The 24991-nt window shown below is 40.7% G+C and overlaps 1 protein-coding gene across 1 annotated transcript in view; it reads left to right on the forward strand.

Annotated features, from left to right (window-relative positions):
• Nucleotides 1-24991, forward strand: part of LOC127625040 (gamma-aminobutyric acid receptor subunit gamma-2-like) — a 165044-nt gene that overhangs the window by 14745 nt on the left and 125308 nt on the right. Inside the window, 1 exon segment of the mRNA XM_052100093.1 lies at nucleotides 23225-23367. Within this exon segment, the coding sequence (XP_051956053.1) occupies nucleotides 23225-23367 (143 nt within the window).

A 24991-nucleotide genomic window follows, 5' to 3' on the forward strand; every position in this document is an offset into this window, starting at 1 on the left:
GTAATTTACACAGCAAAGGAAATGCAATTTACTACATTTTTCACAATATTGTCTACTAACTATCATGAATTTGCACAATGTAGTCTCACAGAATGAAAGTTACTATAACAAAAAATTTTCAAATGTACTTTTACATGCCACGTTTTACTTTTCGCCACAGTTTCCTCATAAAATGATCACTAGAGGTGCTATAGCAACTGTGCATTTCATTCACTTATCATAACTACAACAACTGATTATAACTTTATAAACACTTATTTTTCACACTATTACTCACACACAGCTATGACATCGAAACACTTTAAATTATATATTTTAACCCTTGTGTGACTGACCAACCTACATTTACACACTTATTCCAATATGATTAGCTTCTATGGAAGCTCACCTGATAGAGTGTTGGAATTTAGATTTAGGAGACCATGTCTTGAGCTCAGCCAAACACACAAGTTGATACGTGAGATGAAAGTGTCATAGTAGCAACACAAAATGAAGTGGCTGCTTCAGAAAATATGCTTTTCATATCGCATTTGCTTTTTCAACCCTTATCGGTTAGGTTTAGGCATTGGTTTAGGGTACAAATGTCTGTTTTGTTCACCTGTCATTTGCTTTTAAGACACTATTGGTTAGGTTTCGGTTAAAGTTTTTGGTTAGAGAGGTACGTTTTACTCATTAAAATATCTATCTATCTATCTATCTATCTCTCTCTCTCTCTCTCTCTCTCTCTCTCTCTCTCTCTCTCTCATCTGGTTACAACATTTCACTCGTTTTTGGTGCTCCCTGCTGACATTTCACTGGGAAACTGCAGCAAAATGCTTAATAAAATGGACATATTGAGAATGAAGAAGGAGTAATGGATACAGTGCTGTTTAAAAGTATTTGCCCTCATCCTAATTTAATCTGTTTTTGTGTACTTTTGTGTAAATTGTTTTAGATCATCAAACGAGATATAACATAAAACAGGCAACCTGAGTAAACAAATTACAGTTTTCAAATATATATATACAGTGTATATATATATTTTCTTTTTTTTTATCATTTTTTTTTTTTATTGAAGCAAACAATTTATCCAACACCTATATCTAAACAACTTTTCAGTCTTTCACAACGCTGTGGTGGAATTTTGGCCCACTCTTCTTTGCAGAACTGCTTTAGTTCAAACACATTGTAGGGTTTTCGAGCATGAATGGCCCTGCCACATCATCTCAATCAGGTTCAAGTAAGGATGTTGGATGTTGTCCTTGATTTTTTTTGTGACTTCCTGGATGAGTCGTCGCTGTGCTCTTGGAAGAATTTTGGAAGGTCAGCCACTTCTGGGAAGGTTCACTACTAAATAGCTTTGTAACCCTTCACAGACTGATGTATTTCAATCACCTTATTCCTCATCATTTTTGGAATTTCTTTTGACCTTGGCATAGTTTGCTACTGGGTGAGACCCTTTAGCCAAATTCATGCTGCTGAAAAAGTTCTATTTAGATTGAACATGGCTGGCAGTAATCCGGCCTGGGTGTGTCTAGTCTAGCTGAACACCATTATGAATTCAGTTTTAAAGATTTGGGGATTTAGTATCTTAATGGCAAATACTTTTTCAACTCAGGCCCAGTTGGTAATGGATAACTTTTTTGCTTCAATAAATATCATTATAATTTAAAAACTGTATTTTGTGTTCACTCAGATTGCCTTTGTTTTATATTAGATTTAGGATGAATTTTTTTTAATTAGGTTGAAATTAGGATGAGATTATACACAAAAACAGAAGAAATCAGGGTTGGGGCAAATACTTTTCCACAGCACTATAGATGGAAATAGAATAGGAGGAAGCGATGATGAGGAAAGGGGAAGATTTTCAACGATGGGCATTGAAAGTGTTGAAGAAGTATGAGCAAGAGGAGATGGTGTAAGAACAGGTGAGCAGGGAAAGAGTGTGAGAAGATTGTAGAGTAGAGAAGCTACAGAAGAGGCTTAAATGAACTCAGATCCACTCTAATTGACCAAATTATGTCCTCTCTGAGAAATGTATGGTCTTCCTCTCCGGAGAATGTCATTGGTCAGCATGCCACAATAAATGTTGCTGGTCAATGAGGACCCAAAATCACCATATGCGCTTTGTTGTGCAGTCTTGGGGCCATACAATATAGCAAGACTGCTATTGCTGTGCGTGTGTGGTTTGAGTTTGTGAATGGCATTCCTTCCACCATGTTCTGCTTTTCTATATTCAGTTCTAGAGCTCTTCTCTGGTGTTACAGTAGATCACAACCTCAATGACAAATTAACTCTTCTCAAAGCAACAGAGGAGGTTTACACAGATATTTTGGCAAGCGAGTGTCACAGATTTCTGTTTGAACAGAAATGAGAGGCTTGACGAATGCATCAATTTAGAGAAATTCCAAGAAAGAACAAAAAAGATCACAGGTTTTCATTGTGGAACTTAATATACTTGTTTAAAATAGTATAACCGTGTGTCAATAGTCTTAATATATTGAATTATAAAGAGAACATGACTATAGTTTTGATGTTAGCATTTAGGATTCATAACTGCATTATCAGAAAAGAACAGAGTGCTTCATTAAGCAGTGAAATGTTATTGTTCTGCAAAATTAAGAGTCTGTTTTGTAGACTGTATGAATTGTTTTGAGCATTGACCATAGTTTGTAAAGATGTATAAAATAAATTGCGAAAAACTGTAATTCTTTGCAGGATGTCTTGGTTTTCGGAGTCATAGGGAGTAGATAAGTGATGATCATAAGTGTCAGATTCCACGATTCAAAGCTCCTCACATTGACTGACAGTATGGCACGTGGCAACACGTTTCAGCTGCACCACAGATCTGAGAGACATTTTCATGTGGAGTTGCACCACAGGGATGAATACATTCACTCGTGGCATGATGAAAAGATTTCTGCTGCCTTTGATATCACGCAGCACGCTGGTTTAAGAGCAAGGCCCCTAGTGGTACCTTAACCTTATCATGAAAGATAGCTCTACCACACCAAAGCTCAGAAAGTCTTCACAATGTATGCATTAATGAGGTGAGAGACAGTTTTCATAAAATGTTTTCTAATCAACATGAAAAAGTTACAGGCATTTATTCACCTGTATAATTCACTTTTATTTGGTTTGTAAATGTATTGTTTAAAGGGAGGGTTCATTCAAAAGTGAAAACTCATGTATGACACATTTTCTTCTTTTGAATGGATAAGGCAGGATGTTAGCCTTAGTCACCACTTACTTTTATTGTTTTTTTTTTTCCATACAATGAAAGTGCAAAGCAACTAAGCATTACATTCAGCTAATGATCTCCTTTTGTGTTCCATGGAAGAAAGAAAGCCGTACAAGTTGATTACATTTTGATAACATTTCATTTTTAGGTGTACTGCTTTTTTACATGGGATATTTCTCAAGAACTATTACCTTGACAAAATCAATATCTAAAAATTCACAGCATGTCATAGCACGCACTGTCAACTTGGCTTTTTTTTTTCAAGCAAAATACTTGCCCTGATGGAAGAGCAGACCTTTATATAGTGTGTAAATAAATCGCATATATGACCACATTTTATGCTATGTGACTAAAATATTAATTTCATTAGTCACTGGCAAAACAAAAATCCAGATTTTAATCTTGAGTTGTGTAGTGGTGAAGAACTTGAGAGCCACGATCCTTTTACTGAAGAAGATTAGGAAGGTGGATTCAGTCTCGTATTTTACAGTGTTGTGTCTCGTGAACTCCCACTCTGAAGGAAATTGAACTTATTTCACTGCAGTGGGCCCAGATCTGCCATGATCGCGCTGTCTCCATCACTTTAATTGAGCCTTGGAATATCACTGACATTGCATTTAATGACGTCAACTCTGACGTTGGTTAAACTGTTCCAAGGACTGTTCATTTGCAACTTTCTCCATTTTAAGTCAAGTCTAAAGACCAGTTACGCACATGTTGGACTTCAGTTAGAAGGCAGTGCTGCAAAACTCGAGAGCTTGTAGGTTTGAATTTGAGAACGTGTACTATAAATATTTGTACTAAAAGCAAGTCATACACATTTTAGAAGTCAAAGTTTCCTTTTGTTTCATTCCGTGTATTTTATATCCAAAGACGAGACCCAGGCACCCCATTTTAATTTAATGTACATGATTACTGCAAGAGTTCGATTAACATACAGGCACGAAGGGACTTCAATGTTTCTAAATTGCACAAATAAAAAATACATTTACATATTCGTCTCTGGCTTGCGACCCAGTCCGAATATACCAGTTGAGAAACATTGCTTTAACTCACACACACACACTCATGTTGGACCCCCTCGCCTTCACATTTTCTCCGCTGCGCACGCGTGCGTGCCTGCGTGTGTGTGTGTGTGTATTTCACAAGTTGACAAAAACAAGTTGACGTTTTTTTCTCAATACTGTAGATAAGCAAATTTACATGGTATGATAACTGTCAATTTTCAAACCGTGGTATACCGTGAAACCAGTATACCGCTGCAACCCTAATATATATATCATGTCATTTTCTGCAAATAGATGCTCTAAAATGACAATATTTTTATTTGGAATTCGGGAGAAATGTTGTCAGTACTTAACAGAATAAAAAAATGTAAATCATATAAATGATGATGCCATATTTATGAAGAAACTGAAAAAAGAAAGAAATTGAAGGATAAGACGCATCGTGATGCATTGAGAATCTTTGTTTTTATAATCTAATCGTTACCCTTTGAATCGTAATCAAATCGTGAGGTCAGTGAAGATTCCCTCCTCTTAAATTAGGCAGGTGGTTTTAATGTTGTGGCTGTTCATGTATATATTTCACATCACAGTAGTGTTGGGTCTGTTACGTGCTAAATTGTCACAACAGTAACTAAACAAAGCAAACATTCTTAATTGACCCTTCGCTCTGACAAGCTCTGCAGAACTCCCCATTGGAATGATTGGGAGATTGCCATGAAGGCAAAATATTCTCATAAATGGAATGGATAATATTTTTACATGGGCTGGTGTGAAGAGTGACATTGTAATGCATATTTATCTCATGTTTTTTGTAAAAGAAATTGTTAAATTACACAGTAATTCGATTAAAAACTGTGGAGACTGTGAATCAGAATCGAGGCAAATTATAATATCAATCACTTGAAAAGAGAAATAATTTAATTAATAGCAATTACACATCTAATTACATTAGCGCAAGATAACGTCTAGGTTACGTATGTAACTGATGCAGGGAATGAGACGTTGTGTCAAAGAAGCGACACTAGGGGTCTCTCTTGAGCGCCGAATATGCCTCTGATCTATGAAAAAAGGCCATTGTGAAGTTGGCGGACAGTATTTGCATACCCTGGCCCCGGACATATGGGTATAAAGGCGAGAAAATACGTCGAGTTCATTCAGGAACCACTACAGTGGCTCAGCTCAGCGATGTGGCCGGGAGGACACAACGTCTCGTTCCCTCCATCAGGGAACGAAGGTTCCATACGTAACCTAGACGTTCCCCGTATGTCGCTCTCTCGACGTTGTGTCGAAGAAGCAACACTAGGGGTCCAATTTAAATCACGCCATGCACTGAGCCGTGTACGTGTTCTGCTGACACAGGAGCGGGCAAGTATTTTACGTGCACAGGCAACCAGCTATGTCAGACTGCACGTACTCTTCCCCAATGCCCCAAAAAAGTTGTTGGAATCCTTCTGGTTACCCTAGACAGGGGAACAAGGCGATGCTTGCCAACCTGGGAACGGGCCGAGCCTGGCTGGGCCTCTTTTCTCTCTATGCTTCTCCGCATAGAGCAAGAAACGTCCGGGGTCCTTACATCGAGGAAAGGGGGTCTTACCCAATTTCCTATTCTTTCAAGGGGAAAGACCCTGCGGAAACCACACCTGCCCGGCAGGGGAGGTAAGAGTGGTGAATACATCCCATGGGGTTTTAGGCTACATGTGGAAAGTGGCGCAGTGTTAGATCCAGCCTCAAGGAGGGGGGAGTTGCTACAACACGGCAACCAGAGGGCAGCTGGGACTGCCTAAGGGAGACGCGAGTCCACTTTTGTAAGGGGACCATACCACGGATAATATTCACAGGGGGAGTCTGCGTAGGAGTCCTTGGCCTGTGAAGCACCTATTCCAGTACAGGGTAGATTAAGTACCTGCAGTGGATTGGGTCGGCGAGTTCCTCCACTGAACTGCGGACCCACAAGGGCTAGGGAGGAATCATCCAGGGATCCGAATATGCGGAATCTCCTGGGGCACACAGTTTTACCTCGGCCGAGGGAAAGGGCGCTAGGTGCAAGCGATCCACCCAGTCCGTCAGCATGTTACCGAGTTCTACTGGCTCGGACCTGAGAAAACACGGGACGATACTGACTCCACCCTGAGATTGTAAAAATCTCGCAAGGGTATTAGGTGTTGCCCAACCCGCTGCTCTACATATGTCTGCTAGGGAGAACCAATTGGTTCTCATGAACATCTGTCTCATCCTCCAGATAGTTCACCTCTGCATCGCCATTCAATAGTCTACCTGGTAAATGGGCCGTTTCACCCTGGTACTCCCAATCTGAGCCATCACTATCACAGTCACTTTCAATTGCCTCTTTTTCAAGTGTAGGAATGACGGTTAGGCTGCACACAACACTTGGGGGGGTCACGTACCTCTAGGAGGTCCAACACATCTGATAGTTTTAAACTGTGTAAAAATAAACTAATGATAACTAGGATTAACAGCTAAAACCTGTGATTTCAATTGAAACACTGTGTTATACTACCGGTCACAATTGTGACCATTAACAAATTTACACCTCTTACGAGCAAAATATATATGCAGGAGTATAGTTCTCAAAATATATGATTAGTAGACCCTTTTAAGAATATATGTACAAAATATGATAGTTCTGTTTGTTAATTAAGGTGTTTTACTTACTTCTTTTTGTAGTAGTCTGAGGAAGACATCTTCTAGATGTGCAAGCAGGAAGTAAACTGATCTGGTCATGTGACCTTTCGCACTAGTCACATGACATTGATACATTTTAATCAAGACAATCTATTTTTTCATTTAAAAGTTGAATTTCTTGCCCATTGCCAAAAACAACACTTTTAGAGCTTCCAGAAATAAGAAAAAAGATTGTGAGCAGTGGGATTAAACGGATTAAGAGAGAGGGCCCTGAATCCAACTGATTCTAGCGGCTCGAAGGGAGGTCTCTGGAGTCCCGCGAGGACCACCGAGAGACCCCAGGAGGGGAACAGTCTTGGCCGGGAGGGCTATTCAACCTCCAGGCGCCTCTTAGGAACCTGATGATTAAGTCGTGCTTACCCAAAGACTTGCCGTCTACTGTGTCGTGGTGGGCCACGATGGCAGTGACATACACCATTAGGGTGGAAGGGGACAGCCTCCCCTCCAGCCTCTCTTGCAGAAATAAGAGCATTGACCTAACTGCACACCTCTGCAGGTCTTTGGCCCGGTAAGAACACCAATTTGCGAACAAGTGCCACTTCAGGTCATAAAGATGCCTGGTAGAAGGGGCTCTGGCTTGGTTGATCGTGTCTACAACGGTAGGTGGTAGACCAGCTAGATATTCCGTGTCTGTCCAGGGGCCAGACGTGGAGGTTCCAAAGGTCTGGGTGCGGATGCCAGAGTGTGCCCTGTCCCTGAGAAAGAAAGTCTTTCCTCAGGGGAATTCGCCAGGGAAGGGCTGTCGCGAGGAGTACAAGGTCCAAGAACCAGGCCCGGGTGGGCCATTAGGGAGCCACTAGTGTGACTTGTTCTTCGTCCTCCCTGACCTCGCACAGCATCTGTGCAAGAAGGCTCACTGGGGGAAATGCGTACTTGCGCAGCCCCGCAGGCCAGCTGTGTGCCAGTGCGTCTGCCCCGAGGGGAGCCTCTTTTCGGTCATACCAGAGCGGGCAGTAGGAGGTCTCTCGGGAGACAAACAGTTCTACCTGGTCCTTGCCGAACCATTCCCAAATCAGCTGCATCGACTGGGGGTGAAGCCTCCACTCTCTGCTGGGCAAGCGTTGTCGTGACTCTCAGGAGTGGGCCAGAATGAGCCAATTGAGTATGCGAATGCCTGCTTCTTGGATCGAGGCAAGGGCTGCCTCTGCGACTTTCGTGAAAACATGCCGAAGGGGGGGGGCTTTGTACTGATATGCCTGCCGTCGAACGCGAACCGTAGGAAGGGTTGGTGTCGAGGCAGAATTTAGACGTGGAAGTACGCGTTCTTCAGGTCTACCGCTGCGAACCAATCTAGATGCTGGACGCAAGTTTAAATGTGTGATTTCGACCAGGTCCAGTCCATAGATTGCGTTTCTGGACCACAGGGGTGGCCATCGCCCATTCGAGTGCCGGCGCTTCTGACCTTCATGGCCCGGGGGGCACGATCGGTCATTGAGCGCAGTTCCTGCAGCACATTAAGAACAGGATTACCCAAGCACATGTTTAAAGTGCCTTGGCCTGGTGTTGGTTGCAGGAGGGGCCGTGGCATGCAGTGGGAAGCGGAGGGTAGTGAGAGTGGAGGAGCGAGAAGCTGGTTTTGGGCAGTAAAAGGTGCCCTTTACAGCTTACTCAACTCGTCATGCACATCCGGGAAGAAAGGAACCGGGGGGGGCTGTGAGCTGCGCACATGCCCGCATAACAAATCAAGTAGCCGTGAGGGGGGGACAGGGTTTTTCGGTCCAGCCTAGTGCTCGCAGTACCCGAGAAAGCATAGCAGACCTCTGTGCGTCAGGCTCAGACTGGGCAGTAATGCTCTCCAATGCAGCGGCAATGACGTCATCCAATTCCGGGAGCTCAAGGGACCGGCAGGCCGGCCACGAAGCGGGACGCACTAATCCCGAGCTCGGACGGAAGCAAGCAAGCGTGCCTGGGAGGCGGGTAGTTTGAGGGGATTTACCCGGCTAACGGAGCCCGTCATTATCCCCAAATCGCCTCCATCGCCCGCGGCGCCTGCCCCAATCCCGTAGGAAAGAGGCGAGGCGCGGGGGGCGGCTGAAGTGGCTTTCTCTCATGACAAAAGAAAGCCATGACCGCAATGCTGCTATGGCTGTGTTATCGCAGCCCAGGCATGCAAGGCAGCTTTTATGACCGTCATAGGTGGGGAGAAATCAACCGCATCCAGAAACTACACATAGATGGAAAGACGTCTTTAAAAAGACGCGTCCTGAAAAGGACGTTCAATGCCAGCTTTGTATTTGCTCTTTTAGAGAAAATAATGGTTTTAACTGCGCTGTCGAACTGCCCAGGGGCAAACTGCACTACCGTGCAGAGAAGGAGAAAGCCGCTGTAATGCGCCATAGAATCCAACAGCAGGCAGCGTCAGAGGAACAGGAACGGGTGTGTAACTCGCAGCTGACTGCATACACGACCATCGGCTCCGAAGAAAATTTCTGAATGAACTTGACACTTCTTCGACACAACGTCGAGAGAGCGACAGACGGGGAATAGCTGTTTATAACATCTCATAACACACTAATTTTGATGCTCTAAACTGTTTATTTACAATCACTTTTATGATTTGAATCAATACATAAAAGAAGTAACATTTAATATTAGCTTTAATTTACCTTGGAGCAAATGTAGGTGTGTTTGCAGATGTTATGTTAATTTGGGAATGACGGCTGATAGTTTAATCCATAACATGTCCTTCTCAAGATTTATTTAAAGATATAAAAAAGCTAAAAATAAAAACACTGCGGGTATCCTCTATGAGTAACATGTGTCACTATTACAAATGACTCAGCAACAACGTTCTTTAATTTTTTTATTTTATTTTGATAAATCCTGCTTAAAATGACTCAAACACACATTAATTCCATATGCTGTCACTGGAAAATAGCAAACGCGTGTCAGAGTAATGGCAGCAGGGCTAAGACAGGATGGGTCAGAAGCACTTTTAGAGAAGTGAAGGGTCAGTTGTCCAACAAATAGTTTTTTTGTAAATACAAATTTTAATTTCAGTCCTTTGATTTTGGGGCTAAATTAAATCACACATTTCATTCTGCACATATTTTCCCACTTTTTTTAACAATACTGTGTTGCATCTACACTGTGCATGACTGGTGCTAGCTATCCACCTTTTTCCTGAGTCATAATGGGTGGCGCCATTATGGTGAGAGACTTCCTCTCGTAAGCTCCACACTTCCACTTAGTTGTCGTTGTCAGCTAGACTAACGTTACTGGTAATGGCGAGCAGCTAAGGGTCTGGATGAATTTAGGGATTTATAGCAACTACAGGTGGCTTAAAAACTATTGTAAAATGAATGTCACAAAAATACAAAATCTGCTAATGCTGAAACATTTAGAGTCAAACCTGATGGAATAATCAGATGTTGCATTAAACTAATTCTCTGTCACTTGCCTTTTTTTTTTTAACATTGACATAATAAAAAAAAAAAAATCAAACCATAATTAAGCATCCTGTCCGGTTTCTGCAGTGGGTACGGAAAGTATTCAGACCCCCTTACATTTTTCACTCTTTGTTATATTGCAGCCATTTGCTAAAATCATTTAAGTTCATTTTTTTCCTCATTATTGTACACACAGCACCCCATATTGACAGAAAAACACAGAATTGTTGACATTTTTGCACATTTATTAAAAAAGAAAAAATGAAATATCACATGAACAAAATGAGCTATCGGGGGAGAAGAGCCTTGGTGAGAGAGGTAAAGAAGAACCCAAAGATCACTGTGGCTGAGCTCCAGAGATGCAGTCGGGAGATGGGAGAAAGTTGTAGTAAGTCAACCATCACTGCAGCCATCCACCAGTCGGGGCTTTATGGCAGAGTGGCCCGACGGAAGACTCTCCTCAGTGCAAGACACATGGAAGCCCGCATGGAGTTTGCTAAAAAACACCTGAAGGACTCCAAGATGGTGATAAATGGCCTTAATTCTAAGCGGTATGTGTGGAGAAAACCAGGCACTGCTCATCACCTGTCCAATACAGTCTCAACAGTGAAGCATGGTGGTGGCAGCATCATGCTGTGGGGGTGTTTTTCAGCTGCAGGGACAGGACGACTGGTTGCAATCGAGGGAAAGATGAATGCGGCCAAGTACAGGGATATCCTGGACGAAAACCTTCTCCAGAGTGCTCTGGACCTCAGACTGGGCCGAAGGTTCACATTCCAACAAGACAATGACCCTAAGCACACCGCTAAAATAACGAAGGAGTGGCTTCACAACAACTCCGTGACTGTTCTTGAATGGCCCAGCCAGAGCCCTGACTCAAACCCAATTGAGCATCTCTGGAGAGACCTGAAAATGGCTGTCCACCAAAGTTTACCATCCAACCTGACAGAACTGGAGAAGATCTGCAAGGAGGAATGGCAGAGGATACCCAAATCCAGATGTGAAAAACTTGTTGCATCTTTCCCAAAAAGACTCATGGCTGTATTAGATCAAAAGGGTGCTTCTACTAAATACTGAACAAAGGGTCTGAATACTTAGGACCATGTGATATTTCAGTTTTTCTTTATAAATAAATGTGCAAAAATGTCAACAATTCTGTGTTTTTCTGTCAATATGGGGTGCTGTGTGTACAATAATGATAAAAAAAATGAACTTAAATGATTTTAGCAAATGGCTGCAATATAACAAAGAGTGAAAAATTGAAGGGGGTCTGAATACTTTCCGTACCCACTGTATATTCCCTAAATGTCCGGGATTCGGCTGTTGAGCACAACAAGAAACGCAATGAAATCTAGTGCATCATATTCGTGGATTATCTCTCTCTCTCTCTCTGTATGTCTGTGTGTCTCTCTTTCTTTCACACACGCACACACACACACACACACACACACACACAGATACAGGATGCTTGCAGCAAGCGCTAGAGTCCAGTAACTTTGCCATGTAAATGTTTGTGATTGTGTACTTTTCAGGATTAATGTCAAAACCTAATGTCCATATACAGACATTAGCAGTGGTGGACAGTAACGAAGTAAATGTAATTCGTTACTGTACTTAAGTAGCTTTTTTGCGTATCTGTACTTTACTGAAGTATTTAAATTTGGGGAGACATTTACTTTAACTCCACTACATTTCAAAGTCAAATATCTTACTTTTTACTCTACTACATTTTCAAACTCAGTCGTTCCTTTTTATTTATGAGTGGATAAAAACGTAACTGGTCAAACGAGCCACCAATCACAGTACAGCGCACGCTTTTTTTGAACTTGCCTTGGCGGCATCTACTAAGCGCAAACCAGGGGTGCGTTTCTCAAAAGCATCGTTAGCCAACTATGGTCGCAAGTTCCGTCATTATCATCATAGTTCAACGAGTCGGTGTTTCCCGAAACCATCGTTCCAACGAACATTTGCAAACAGCATCACAGAGTTGTGTGGTTGGAACGACAGCTCTCAACCTGTGGTTAGAAGCAGAGTTTCTTGTTATTATAACATGTGTGCTTAATAAATTATTATCTTGAGCCAAATAAGCAAGATGACATTCAGTACAATCAGTATCTTTTATTTAGAAGACATACAAATGTCCTTTATGTCTTTTAGTTTGTCAATAGATTTAAAGCACCGTTTTTGAAGAGTGCGCATGTGTGAACGTGCTCTAGTGCGTAAGAACGAGCCTATGATTGAATCTGGAAATAAAGCAAATAACTGAGAAAAATATGAGATAGTCCTCAGATGACATGTCCGTAATTTATAGCAAAACATCTAGCATTAATTCGATCGCAAACAGATTCATTAAAAGTAGTTTTTTCTCCACCACATGTGTGACATCATTAACCAACGTGGTTGAACAACCAATTTGCGACAATACGGTTTCGGGAAACAGTCGTGACTAGCAAGTTGATTTCTTCAACAGTGCATCGTACTATGGTAGTGGAGCAGCAAGTTACGTCGTTGTACGGGAAACGCACCCCAGAGCCGTTAAATATGAGAGTTGCGAACATAGACGGTTGCGACAGTGATCTCACCGCCGCGCAGTCTCGTGATTCGTGTAGCTCTCAATAGTTCCAAACAAATTGCGTTGCCAATGATTTTAAGCGGGGCAGAGAGCAGCAGCTATTATTGCAGCAATTATCGGTAAATATTGACGCATAATGTACATTGCTTATTATGCTGACACTAAAATGAATGGCATATAATAGCATTTTTTTTCTGGGGAGTAGCAGAAACACTGCATTAATACGTTTTTGTGTTTAATTTTGGAGGGAAATTGGCTGCTCCCATAACATAGAATATATATATATATATATATATATATATATATATATATATATATATATATATATATATATGTATATTGATATATATTCTATGTATGTGTGTGTGCGTGTGTGTGTAAATATGTGTGTGTGTGTATATATATATATATATATATATATATATATATATATATATATATATATATATATATATATACTGATATATATATATTTAATGGCGTTGTGCAGGTTTATGTGAATGTATCATAACATTAGAATATTAATAATTATGACCATAGACACTCGAGAAAAATATATACAGTAAATACTGTAAATGTATTATACCTTATGGGAACAGTCCCTTCCCTCCAAAATTAAACACACAAAAAATGTATTCAATTCAAATATATATATATATACATCTGACTAATTAATGTCATTTTATTAATAGATCGGTGTGCCAAGAGTGACATTAGTCTTCATGTAGACTGAGTTAAGCAAGAGTCTTGTGACAAATTATAATAGGACATTATGGCCATAAAAAATCATAGTACTTGGATACTTAAGTACATTTGAAGGCAAATACTTTTGTACTTTTACTCAAGTGAATGTTTAAAGGCAGCACTTCTACTTTTACTTGAGTAATATTTTACCTTGAGTATCTTTACTTTTACTCAAGTACATGGTATGTGTACTTCGTCCACCACTGGACATTAGTGAGAACGTAAACAGACTGTTCTTTCGTTTTTGACTGCTTTTAGTGATATTATAGTTCTTGATAATGGGAATAAGTTGTGAAGCGGAAGTCTGTTGCATCTGCATTGGAAAAACATGCTAAGCATAATGGGTAATTTAGCTGCCTGTGAAAAAGGTGGATAGGCATAGTAGGCAATTGCTTAGGGCCTCCACATTTCTGGGAGACTCCAAAACACGATGCCAATTTTGGGATCAAGAAAGAACATTTATCTGTCTCTCTATGGCTCCTTGCAATGCAGTAGCTGGAACTGATACTTAAAACATGATACCAATTCTAATGGTTATAGTCTCCTTCAATTAGCATTAACAAGATAAAAGATGTAAGAAAGGGGGTGATGTCATTGGAATGACTCTACTCAACCTTGGATATTAAATGGAGGCATTTCGAACTCAACAGCATGCTCTGAATGATTGATGATGTGCTACAGTTCATAAATGTAACATATCGCTACTGTTCAATGCATGTATTTGTCATTTTACCATCACTGAAAGCTGTAAAGTGTGATTTCTTATAAGGCTAGCATGTTTCACTTCTAGATTCTGTGGGAACTTTTGAGGGTTTCACATCACATTACAAACCCAGAAATATTGAACTGCTGGATCTGTGCGTGAGTGTTAAATATACTTCATCAATGTTAGGGTGCTAGATTATTCTATATAGTCATGCAAATATATGTGATTAATAGTTTATTTGAATGTCAATATTCCATTCACACTTTTTTTTCACATTATATATTCGGATACAAATTATATATTTGTGGTAGTTTATAAAGTAGTATATAGTGGTAGAATATAAAGTAATGAATCAAAATATAAACTTGTAAATTTTAAAATATAATGGTAAATCTGAATATATAAATATAAATGCTGAATGTATTGTTGTAATTCTGAATAAATAAAGGTAAATCCTGAATGTAGTGTATGAATGTGTCTGTTTATCTAAAACAAAAATCTCTAGCGTTTGTTTAACATTTCTTCATTTCAAATGCAATATGTGATTGTAATTAAATGGGCACAATGACTGTGGTTATCTCAGTTATTATGTAACAATTACAACAGGCCTAATTGATGTTCATTTTATCTAAATTTTATAAGCATACAGTATTTGGGGTTAAGTCACATTATGTTAATTCTTTACTTTATGTAACAACCTAGGACACACATACAATCCTATAAAATAAATAACAAAAAAACATATTTGAATATGTTTGAATACAATTTTGAAATGTTGATGTGAACCTACAGTTGTGAAGTGTGTACTTTCTGCACCGCTAGTGGCACCAAGAATAATTTCAAAAATGATGAGAGGATTCCTGAACACTCTCCCTGAATTCTATTAGTTTAACAAACAGACTGTCCTGCCCCAAACTCACACCATTGGTTCTGCCAATGTTGCTGTGTCAGGCTTGTTGGATGCTCGGGATGGCTAACACCTTACACTAAAAAAAAATGTCCTTTGTACATTGAATAAGTTAGTTTAAGCATGAACTTGAAAATATTAAGTACATTTTACATTTGTTTTTAGTTAAAAATGTAAGAATTAATGCACTTGCTTATTAACAAATATTAATTATGATTGTTTGTTATCTTTAAAATGCATCATCATGTATCAGTCCTAAAGTAGGAAACCTTGTCATATTGATCTGCAAATGTAAATTTATCAGTAAATTTTACATTTCAAAGCTTGTGTTCCCAGCATGCTTGAATAATTAATGAGCTTGCATGGTTTCACTTTTTGCAAGTTTTTTATTTACACCATTTTTATTGTTCAATTTGTTGTTCTGTTTGGAAATGTCTTGTTTTGTACTCAAAAAAACAAAAAAACTATCATTGGTTTTTGTGTAGGGCTGGGCGATATGGCCAAAATTGTTATCACAATAATCTTTTTCATATTGTTCGATATCGATATTTATCACGATATGCATTTACACATTGCACTTTCTTTTTTTATTTCAAAGTTGACGGAAGAAAAGAAGAAAACTTTTATTCTAAACAGTCAAAATAGTCTCTACAAAACTGCACAGGGGTCCCAGAGATGGCCAAAGCAGTGGGGTCTACGGGATCTTTTACCAATTTTACTGTCTTTTACCGTTTATCTATTGAAAATGAATGTTAAAAGATCATCTTTTTGCTCTGTAATATTTTTAAATTAAAATGAAATATTTTTATATTTCTTTAGATTCAGATATCCAGTATGGGGCATAGAAGCCCTTGTTACTGTAGAATGATGCTGAATGTGGGTTCAGGGGTGTCCCGAGAGAAAATGTAGAAAACCTTTTTTTTAATTTAAAAAACATTTGTATATTTTGCTCTCTCCTAGAACTGTGAGCACCTTTGAGCGGATTTCGTCCGCCCCAGTGGAAATGCAGCCTGAGAAAGCCGAACTGCTTGGGTTTTAGCGGCACACAGTAAATATAGAAAATTCCTCAAAAGCTTATCGTGGATTTTCTTTATCGAGATATATATATCAATATCGTTTTAGCGCTCAGCCCTAGTTTTGTGTACTGTGTGTCGAGGTCTGCGTGCATAGCTCAACATCTTGTTTTTCCAAACTGTAATGCAAGGTGATAGACTAATAGACTACAGTGCATTAAATTGTTTTGTGTATAGCTTCTGTAAGTCATGTTGTACATGATTAAATGTGTTTCTATGAAAAGTTCAAAATGTTTTACAAAACTTTCTAATAACTTTTATTCTTACTGATTTTATTTAAGGGGTTAGTTCACCCAAAATGTCTCCAGTCGATCAATTAATGTCTTCTGAAGCATATCGGTAAGTTTGTGTAAATCGATAATGAAAACTTTATTAGCTTAAAAAAAAAAAGCCTACTGCCAGCATTCGACACATCACATTACCGGCGTGTGACATAAGCACAATGGCGCATTCATGTGAGAAGTCAGAAGCGCACACTTTTTATACAACAGAGGAATGAATGTCACGCGTGAGTTAGGTCATTTCAAACATCAATCCAGCGCTGGGCAGAAACAACTATTTAAAGTTAAAAAAAATTGAATTATTGATTTGTTTCTTACACCAACTGATCAGTTTGATTCAGAAGACATTAATTGATCGACTGGTGTCATGTGGATTACTTTTATGCTGCCTAAATATGCCTTTTGGACCGTCAAATAGCCAGAAGCTTGATGGCACCCATTTACATGCATTGAATGGACAAACTAAATTGAAAATCTTCACTACGGTTCTTCTGAAGAAGGAAAGTAATACACATCTGGGATGGGTTAAAGGTAAGGTAATCATGAGATCATTTTCCTTTTTGGCTGAACGTAACCCTTTAAGTACCATACACATCATTTGTAAGTAAAAGCTACTGTATTAACTGAAATGTAAAGTAAAATGAACTTGAATCAATATTATGTCATTTTACAAAATGTTGTACCTTTAAAATTTTCTTAGAAAAAAAGTTAATCTTACTAGTCTTTTTTTCTCCCAGTGTACTAGCATATTCATTTGTTGTGCTAAGAAATCTTCCAGCTTGTATTTACTATATATATATATATATATATATATATATATATATATATATATATATATATATATATATATATATATATATATATATATATTATTATTTTTTTCATTTGGGAATAAGCTTAGCTAGCTGACTTGAGATACTGCTTATACTGAGAGGACAACTGGGAGTTGTTGTTATGGCAACCAGATCCATAGCAGAAAGATGTTCTACAGTAGAATGCAATAAAGATATTCAACTGAACAGCTTTCCTTCTCTGCAAATTTCTAGAAGAACATTGAGGATATTTCATTTAAATGGGATAGTTCACCCAAAAATGTTACTTGTGCCATAATTTTATGTGAACTACTCCTATACTTAAATGCAACTAAACAGCTGAAACTAAATTGTCGTGATGCTGGGATGTCTGGTGAGCCGAGTCTTCATTTACCTACACTAAGGTTTTACAGGTTTTTATGGGCGTCAGGATCTGTTGAAACACTTTCAAGTGTTTTCGAAGAAAAGACCATCATGATGCAATGTTTTATCCCCGAACCAAAGCACTCTGAAATTCTTTGAAATGTGATGGTCATGATTTTCTGAAATGTTTCTGAAGGTACTGCAGCCCAGCTCTCTGACACATGTTTCTCTAAAGGATATGGTTTTCTATCTTCTACTGACGCCATGGTTACTGCCTCACACCATCCATTGTATGCTTTGTCCTTGGCTTTCATTGGAGAATGAATGTCTTAACCCACCTCTCCAACTTTATGCTGCTCAGATAGATGGATGGATGGATGGATACTTGTCACACACTGTGTGACAATCACCCCTTCCTGCCATCAGACTTTCAACCCTTGAACAGACCTCTGCTTTCTGTGGACCGTAGTCCTCCTGCAGCAGGTGTCCAGACGTGTCGTGGTAACAACAGATGCCTCTCGACAGGGTTGGGGCACCGTGTGCAACGGGCATACTGCCGCTGATGGATGGATGGATGGATGTAAAAATTGTGTACAAAGCAAGATATCTCCAAAATAAGTCAAGATGATGAAGAACTTGTTATTGAGGGGTGTTTGTTAGGTACCATGTAAAGTGGACTTTAGTTGTTTACGTGTTCCATAAATATTCTGTTCCCCTTCTGTCACTCACTCGACGTTGTGTCGATTGAAGTGACACAAGGGGTCTTCCTTGGACGCCGAATCGTACCTCTGAACCTGAGAAAAGGCCAATGTCAAGTTGGCAGACAGAATTTGCATGCCCTGCCCCAGACATACGGCTATAAAGGGATGCAGGGCAGCGAATGGCAGTCAGAATTTTTCTTCAAAGCCGAATGGTTGTGCAGCAAGCAGCTGAGTTTCACTCCTGTTCCACTAACCTCTACCAGTGAGAAGCATTGCTGTTGGATCCGCACGGCGCATTTCCAGCTGGTGTCTCTCTCTCTGCACGCTGTGATGTTCACGCCCCTGGGCTTGGACTGGAACCCCCGTCCTCCCCACAGAATTTGCGGCTTGACGACTGGTACCTCGGCGGCTGGCGCCGCTCAAGCAACGCCCCCCATTTCGGACCCCTTTCCGGACCAGAAAAGCTCAGTAGCACTCCTGAGACGGGCAACCCAGGCAGTCGGATGTTCGCTCCGGAGATGGTACCACTACATCCCCGGTGGAGGGCCGGGAGGAGAATCCTTGTTTTCCTTATTTTCATTTGCTGCACCCTCTCCAGGCTGCGGTACCCACATGTTAAAAAAAAGAGCGATTTCCCCACTCCCTGGGTCATACAGCCGGTGTTCGCCATTCTCACGGCACCTGGCCATAAAACTCTACAGTCCTGGTTCCCCGGACGCAGCTCCCTCACCTTCAGCCCCGCGATTGCTGTGCCACTTCAAAAACAATTGTCCTGTTAGTGCCCCTCGCATGGAGTTTTGATTAGTGGCTCTCACTTCCCAATCTGCAATTCAGTTCGTCCGGCACCCGTCTCGTTTCAGCGGTATTCACTCCACTCTTGTGCACGGCCAACAAGCCAGTGCCTTACGAGCAGAGATCTCCACCCGCTCCTCAAAGAAGCGATAGAGCCCGTCCCTCCAGCCGAGATGAAGAAGGGTTTCTACAGTCCTTACTTCATTGTACCCAAGAAAAGTGTCAGGTTGCGACCAATCTTGGACCTGCGAGTTCTCAACCGGGCTTTGTACAGACTTCCGTTCAAAATGCTCACGCAGAAACAAATTCTCACCTGCGTTTGACAGCTAGATTGGTTCGCGACTTCCACATCTCCATTCTGCCGCGACACCGACCCTTCTTACGGTTCGACGGCCAGACATATCAGTACAAGGTTCTCCCCTTCAGCCTGTCCCTGTCCCCTCTCGTCCTCACGAAGGTCTCAGTGCCCCCCTAAGGGAAGTGGGCATCCGCATACTCAACTACCTCGACGACTGGCTCATTTTGGCCCACTCTCGAGAGTTACTATGCGTTATCCAGACGTGTCGTGGACACCTCTCGACAGGGTTGGGGCGCCGTGCGCAACGGGCACGCTGCCTCTGGCCCCTGGAAAGGCCCCATAAGCGTTGGCACAGCAATTGCCTAGAGTTGATGGCTATACTTCTTGCCCTACGGAAGTTTCTTCAACTAATCCGAGGCAAGCACGTCTTGATCCTTTCAGACAGCACTGCGATGGTAGCGTACATAAATCGTCATGCGCGCTTGTCATATGTCACAACTCACCCGCCATTTCCTCCTTTGGAGCCAGCCATGACTCAAGTCGCAGAGATCTAGTGTATCTACCACCTGCTGTCGTAGACACGATCAACCAAGTCAGAGCTCCCTCCACCAGGCAACTCTATGGCCTAAAGTGACTCTTTTTCGTGATTTGGTGTTCTTTTCGAGCCGAAGACCCACAGAGATGCGCAGTTAGGTCAGTGCTTCTATTCCTGCAGGAGAGGCTGGTGGGAAGGTTGTCCCCCTCCACCTTGAAGGTGTATGTAGCTGCTATGGCAGTCCCTTGGTAAGCACGACTTGATTATCAGGTTCCTGAAAGACGCCCGGAGACTGAATCCTCCCTGGCCTAGCCTGTTCCCCTCTTGGGATCTCTCAGTGGTCGTCTCTGGTCTTCAGAGACCCCCCTTTGAGCCGCTTGATTCAGTCGAGCTCAAGGCCCTCTACCTGTAGACGGCCCTCCTGATCGCGTTAGCCTCCATCAAGAGGTTTGGAGACCTGCAAGCGTTCTCTGTCAGTGACACCTGCCTGGAGTTCTATCCAGCGCTTTCTCATATTATCCTGAGACCCCGACCAGGCTACCTGCCCAAGGTTCCTACAACCCCTTTTAGGGACCAGATCGTGAACCTGCAAGCGCTGCCTCGGGAGGAGGCAAACCCAGCCCTTTCGTTGCTGTGTCTTGTGCGTGCTTTGCGTACCTATTTGGACCGCACGCAGAGCTTTAGATGTTCTGAGCAGCACTTTGTCTGCTTTGGCGGATGGCAGAAAGGGATCTCTGTCTCCAAACAGAGGTTAGCGCACTGGGTTGTTGATGCTATTGCCTTAGCCTATCACACCCAGGCCATGCCCGCCCCCTTGCGGTTTCAAGCACACTCTACTAGAAGTGTGGCATCCTCGTGGGCACTGAGCCATGGCACGTCCCTAGCAGACATCTGCAGAGCAGCGGGCTGGGCAACACCCAATACCTTTGCCAGGTTACAATCTGAAAATACTTGTTCAAACCCTTGTAAAAAAGCAAACCATCAAAAAAAGACACTGTTTGTAATAAGTTTCAAAAAGGTTTTATTTGAACACGCATACAAATAGAAACAATATGATATTAATATAAATTCACACATCCAACTATATACATATGTTACATGTAGTGCAAACATTTAATTAAAATAAACAAAGGGTTTCAGTCCAGGGGCGGTGGAACAGCATCCGCTGGTTCAGTGCCTGACAAGCTGGCTCAGGGTTCACAGAAGGCCTGGTTGAAGGACGACATTGCAGCAATCTCCTTAAGCCGCTGAGTTCTCGGGCATGTGCTGCATCATCGAGTGCCATCTGTAAATGCGCTCCGCTGGCCATAATAATAGTTTTGTAGGCTATATCTGTGCAAACTATCTAAAATGGCAGAATTGCTCTGGATACTCCGTCTGGCGTCGCAATGATGCCGCAGTGCATAGTGTCGCTTCTCTCAGACTAACTCAGCAGTGGCATTGTATTCACGTCGCAGTTTAGTATAACTCAGCCTGTTATAAAACAGTAGACGTGATTAAAATAATTTAAATACACAGTGAATGGGAACACATGAGATAATGAAATAAGTGAAAAACAGATGCTTAAGATTGTCACACCTTCTTCCCCACTGACTGAATCTTGTGCTGCGAAAGAGACAAAGAGAGTAAGAGAGCAAGTTTTCACCTCTAAGGCAACATTATTATTGTACGCCATCTGTCTTGAACCTTCAGTATCACACTCTCCTTAGTAAAATAAACACTCACCACAGATAAAGGTGCTCTACTTAAAGGCTATTGAGAAAATATTCATTAGGGGTTCTGTTGAAGAAATTTCAGCAAGGTTTGACTTCTTTCTACAGTTTTATCTGGGTCTCTGAACAAACTATATACATACACATGAGGTTCAGTTTGGATTTAATGGCTTTTTTGATGGAACAGCATTTGAAACAGAGCAGCGCTTTTCAACAACTGGGTCTAATAAATGGGTTTCAGGTCTGTTCTGAGGGTCATGGACAGCAAAAACAATGCTAATGCAAATAATAAAATGCAACTAACTGTATCATTTTCTGTATACTGTAAACATTTATAAGGGTGGAAAAAAATGCTCCTCTTATCTTTTGTTGTTGACATCAAATATAGTGCATCTGTCATTTAAAATATGGCTGATTTAAATAAATTAAATAAGTGTTTGCAAGTGTTAGACTGCTAAATTACTCTTCAGCTGTTATTTATATAGTTTTGTCACTGCCAGCGGCTTGACATTGTTAAACAATGTCAACGGTTAACTGTCTTGAACAACTATTGGTATAGTACAAAATACTATTTTTTTATTCTAACATTGCTGTTGTGTTAACCACAAAAACATTTGAGTTATAAACTTTACACAAAAAATGACATTAGCTATAAAACACATAATGGAATGGAATGTGACATATCTGGATGAAAATTAATGTTTGAATGCACAATTGATCAAATTTCATAAAGTTCAAAAATATATAATCTACAAGTGATACACACTTCAAATTGAGTGTGTGAAGCTGGCCGCTCATACACTAAAAACAGCTCATCATGATCATCATGCACGGTCTTGTGTGTGTGTGTGTGTGTGTGTGTGTGTGTGTGTGTGTGAGATGAGCACTCTGAAGTGTGCAGCACTTGCAGAATGTATTTATTTAATTAAATCACATTTTAACAGGGATTAATAATCTCACTGAGCCATATAGCAAACTACTTACCTGGAGGTGAGAAACTGCCATCAAAAATACACAGAAATGCCAAAATAATAGCTCGATTTAAATAAATGCATGTGTTTTTGCTTAAATATTACACTTGTTGGTCACAAAAAATGTCCTGGAAAATTGTGTCTTGAAAAGAATGGGAACCCTGAGTCGATTTCACACATTTTATACTATTTGTAACCAATTTTATACTATATTATCAACCTGTTATATGTAGATATAAAAAAAAATTCTGGCTCGGCCCCCAGTTTTTAAATTGCACATTCACAACAAATTAATCCTCATCTGAAAGGACATTTTACAGATTACAGAAATAAAACTGCATTTTCAAATGTGTTGTAAATAGATTGTGCAGAAATTAAAAAAATTGGGCCTTTAGCAACTTTGTTTCACATCTTTTTGTGTTTCTCTCTTTTTTTTAGCTCTGTCCAGTTAGAAAGCGACGATGATGAAGTGACAAACAAAACATGGGTTCTGACCCCCAAAGTGTTCGAGAGCGATGTCACACATATTTTAAACAGCTTACTTGATGGCTACGATAACAAGCTGCGGCCGGACATAGGAGGTAGGTGCCTGTTTATATTGTTCACTAAATAATTTGGGGCATCAAAATTGATTGGTTATCACTTGTTTAATTGTCTAATCTTCTGAAAGTCTTTTTAAAATATTACAACTTTTTAACAGTATTGCATCACATTCTGTGAAGTTTCCTGAAACCCTCTTCTCAATTACAATGTTTGTTACAATATATTTGATCGTTCAATAGCTCGATCTTTATGTATTTACCTGATATGACTTGAGTGATTATTTTTCAATTAAAAGAGTCATCATTTCAACCAAAGATTATAAATATTTGGGAGTCACGTGACACTATGCGAGTGGAAGCAGCCTAATGTCGTTCTCCACTACACTTTGCTACAATTATCTTTTCAGTCAATATTACTTTTGATTGTTAAACTGTGCGTGAAGTGTAGGATGTCAAAGAATTATCGGACTGTGGGGACATTAAAAAGCATTTACAGTCACACACGTCTGATGCTTCTCAAGAGCAATATGGCGGGGGTCCGGTTGGAAATGACAGTGCGCTTCAGGATATCAAGATATTGCGAACAATTATGCAGTGCTAAAGAAAATCTTGAACGGCATGGAGGGCCTTGGGGAAATACGTAGAGAGATCACATCTATGGAGGCGAAACTTCCCACCCTGATCACAAGAATGGACAAGGCTGAAAAGCGAATCTAGTCTCCGCAAGCAGCTGGAAAATAGCTGCAGACTAACAGAAGTAATAATGTTTGTTTTGTTGGAATCCCAGAGGGAAAGGGAGGTCAAGATATGGTCAAGTTCCTGGATGGGCTTATTCTGAATTTGTTCGAAACTGTGGGCCATCAACTGGAGTTAGAGGGCACGCACAGAGCTCTCGATTGGCTTCCCAGTGCGGGTGACTGACCCCGATCCATTCTGGCAAGATTCTTGCGGTCGGCAGCCAGAAACATTTTTACGTGCGGCGAGGAATCAAGGCAAGTTGTGCTGGGAGGATTACAGTAGTATAGTTTTTCCGGACTTTGCAAGTATTACACAAGCGAAACCGGAGAGATTCAAAGAGGGTAAGAAATTACTTCACGCACAAGATATGAGCTTCACTTTGATTTTCCCAGCTAAACTGAGAATTGATGACAAGGATGGACGTAAGACTTTCAAAAGCTATGGCCTTCATGAAATCAATGGAGCGAGTGGGTGGCTTTGCCAGCGCTGAATCAGCAGGACTACACATTGTGCATTTTGCTGAGCAATCTTGTAGCAGTGGTGTCATGGAGGGTCTTGTGTGTGCATGGACTGTCGGATTTACAGGTAATGGACACCAGTTGGGACTAGGGTTACAACGGTATAACATTTTCCACAGTACGTCTCAGAAAATATCACGGTAATATCAACAAACACTTTATAATAATTGAAACTTTTTTAAGTGAAGTATGTGTAAAAAAAGTCTCCCTTTTGAAAAAGGGAGCAGCTGCCCCCGCGACCCGACTTCGGATAAGCGGTTGAAGATGGATGGATGGATGGATGGATGTTTTTACTGTATTTTGGATCAAATAAATGCAGTCTTGGTGAGCAGAAGAGACTTCTTTTAAACGGTAGTGTATGTCTAAAATGATGTAAAGTCTTTATTTAAGGAAAATGTACAGTCAAA

This window comes from Xyrauchen texanus, chromosome 31 (genome assembly GCF_025860055.1).
Source record: "Xyrauchen texanus isolate HMW12.3.18 chromosome 31, RBS_HiC_50CHRs, whole genome shotgun sequence".
NCBI classification, from domain to species: domain Eukaryota; kingdom Metazoa; phylum Chordata; class Actinopteri; order Cypriniformes; family Catostomidae; genus Xyrauchen; species Xyrauchen texanus.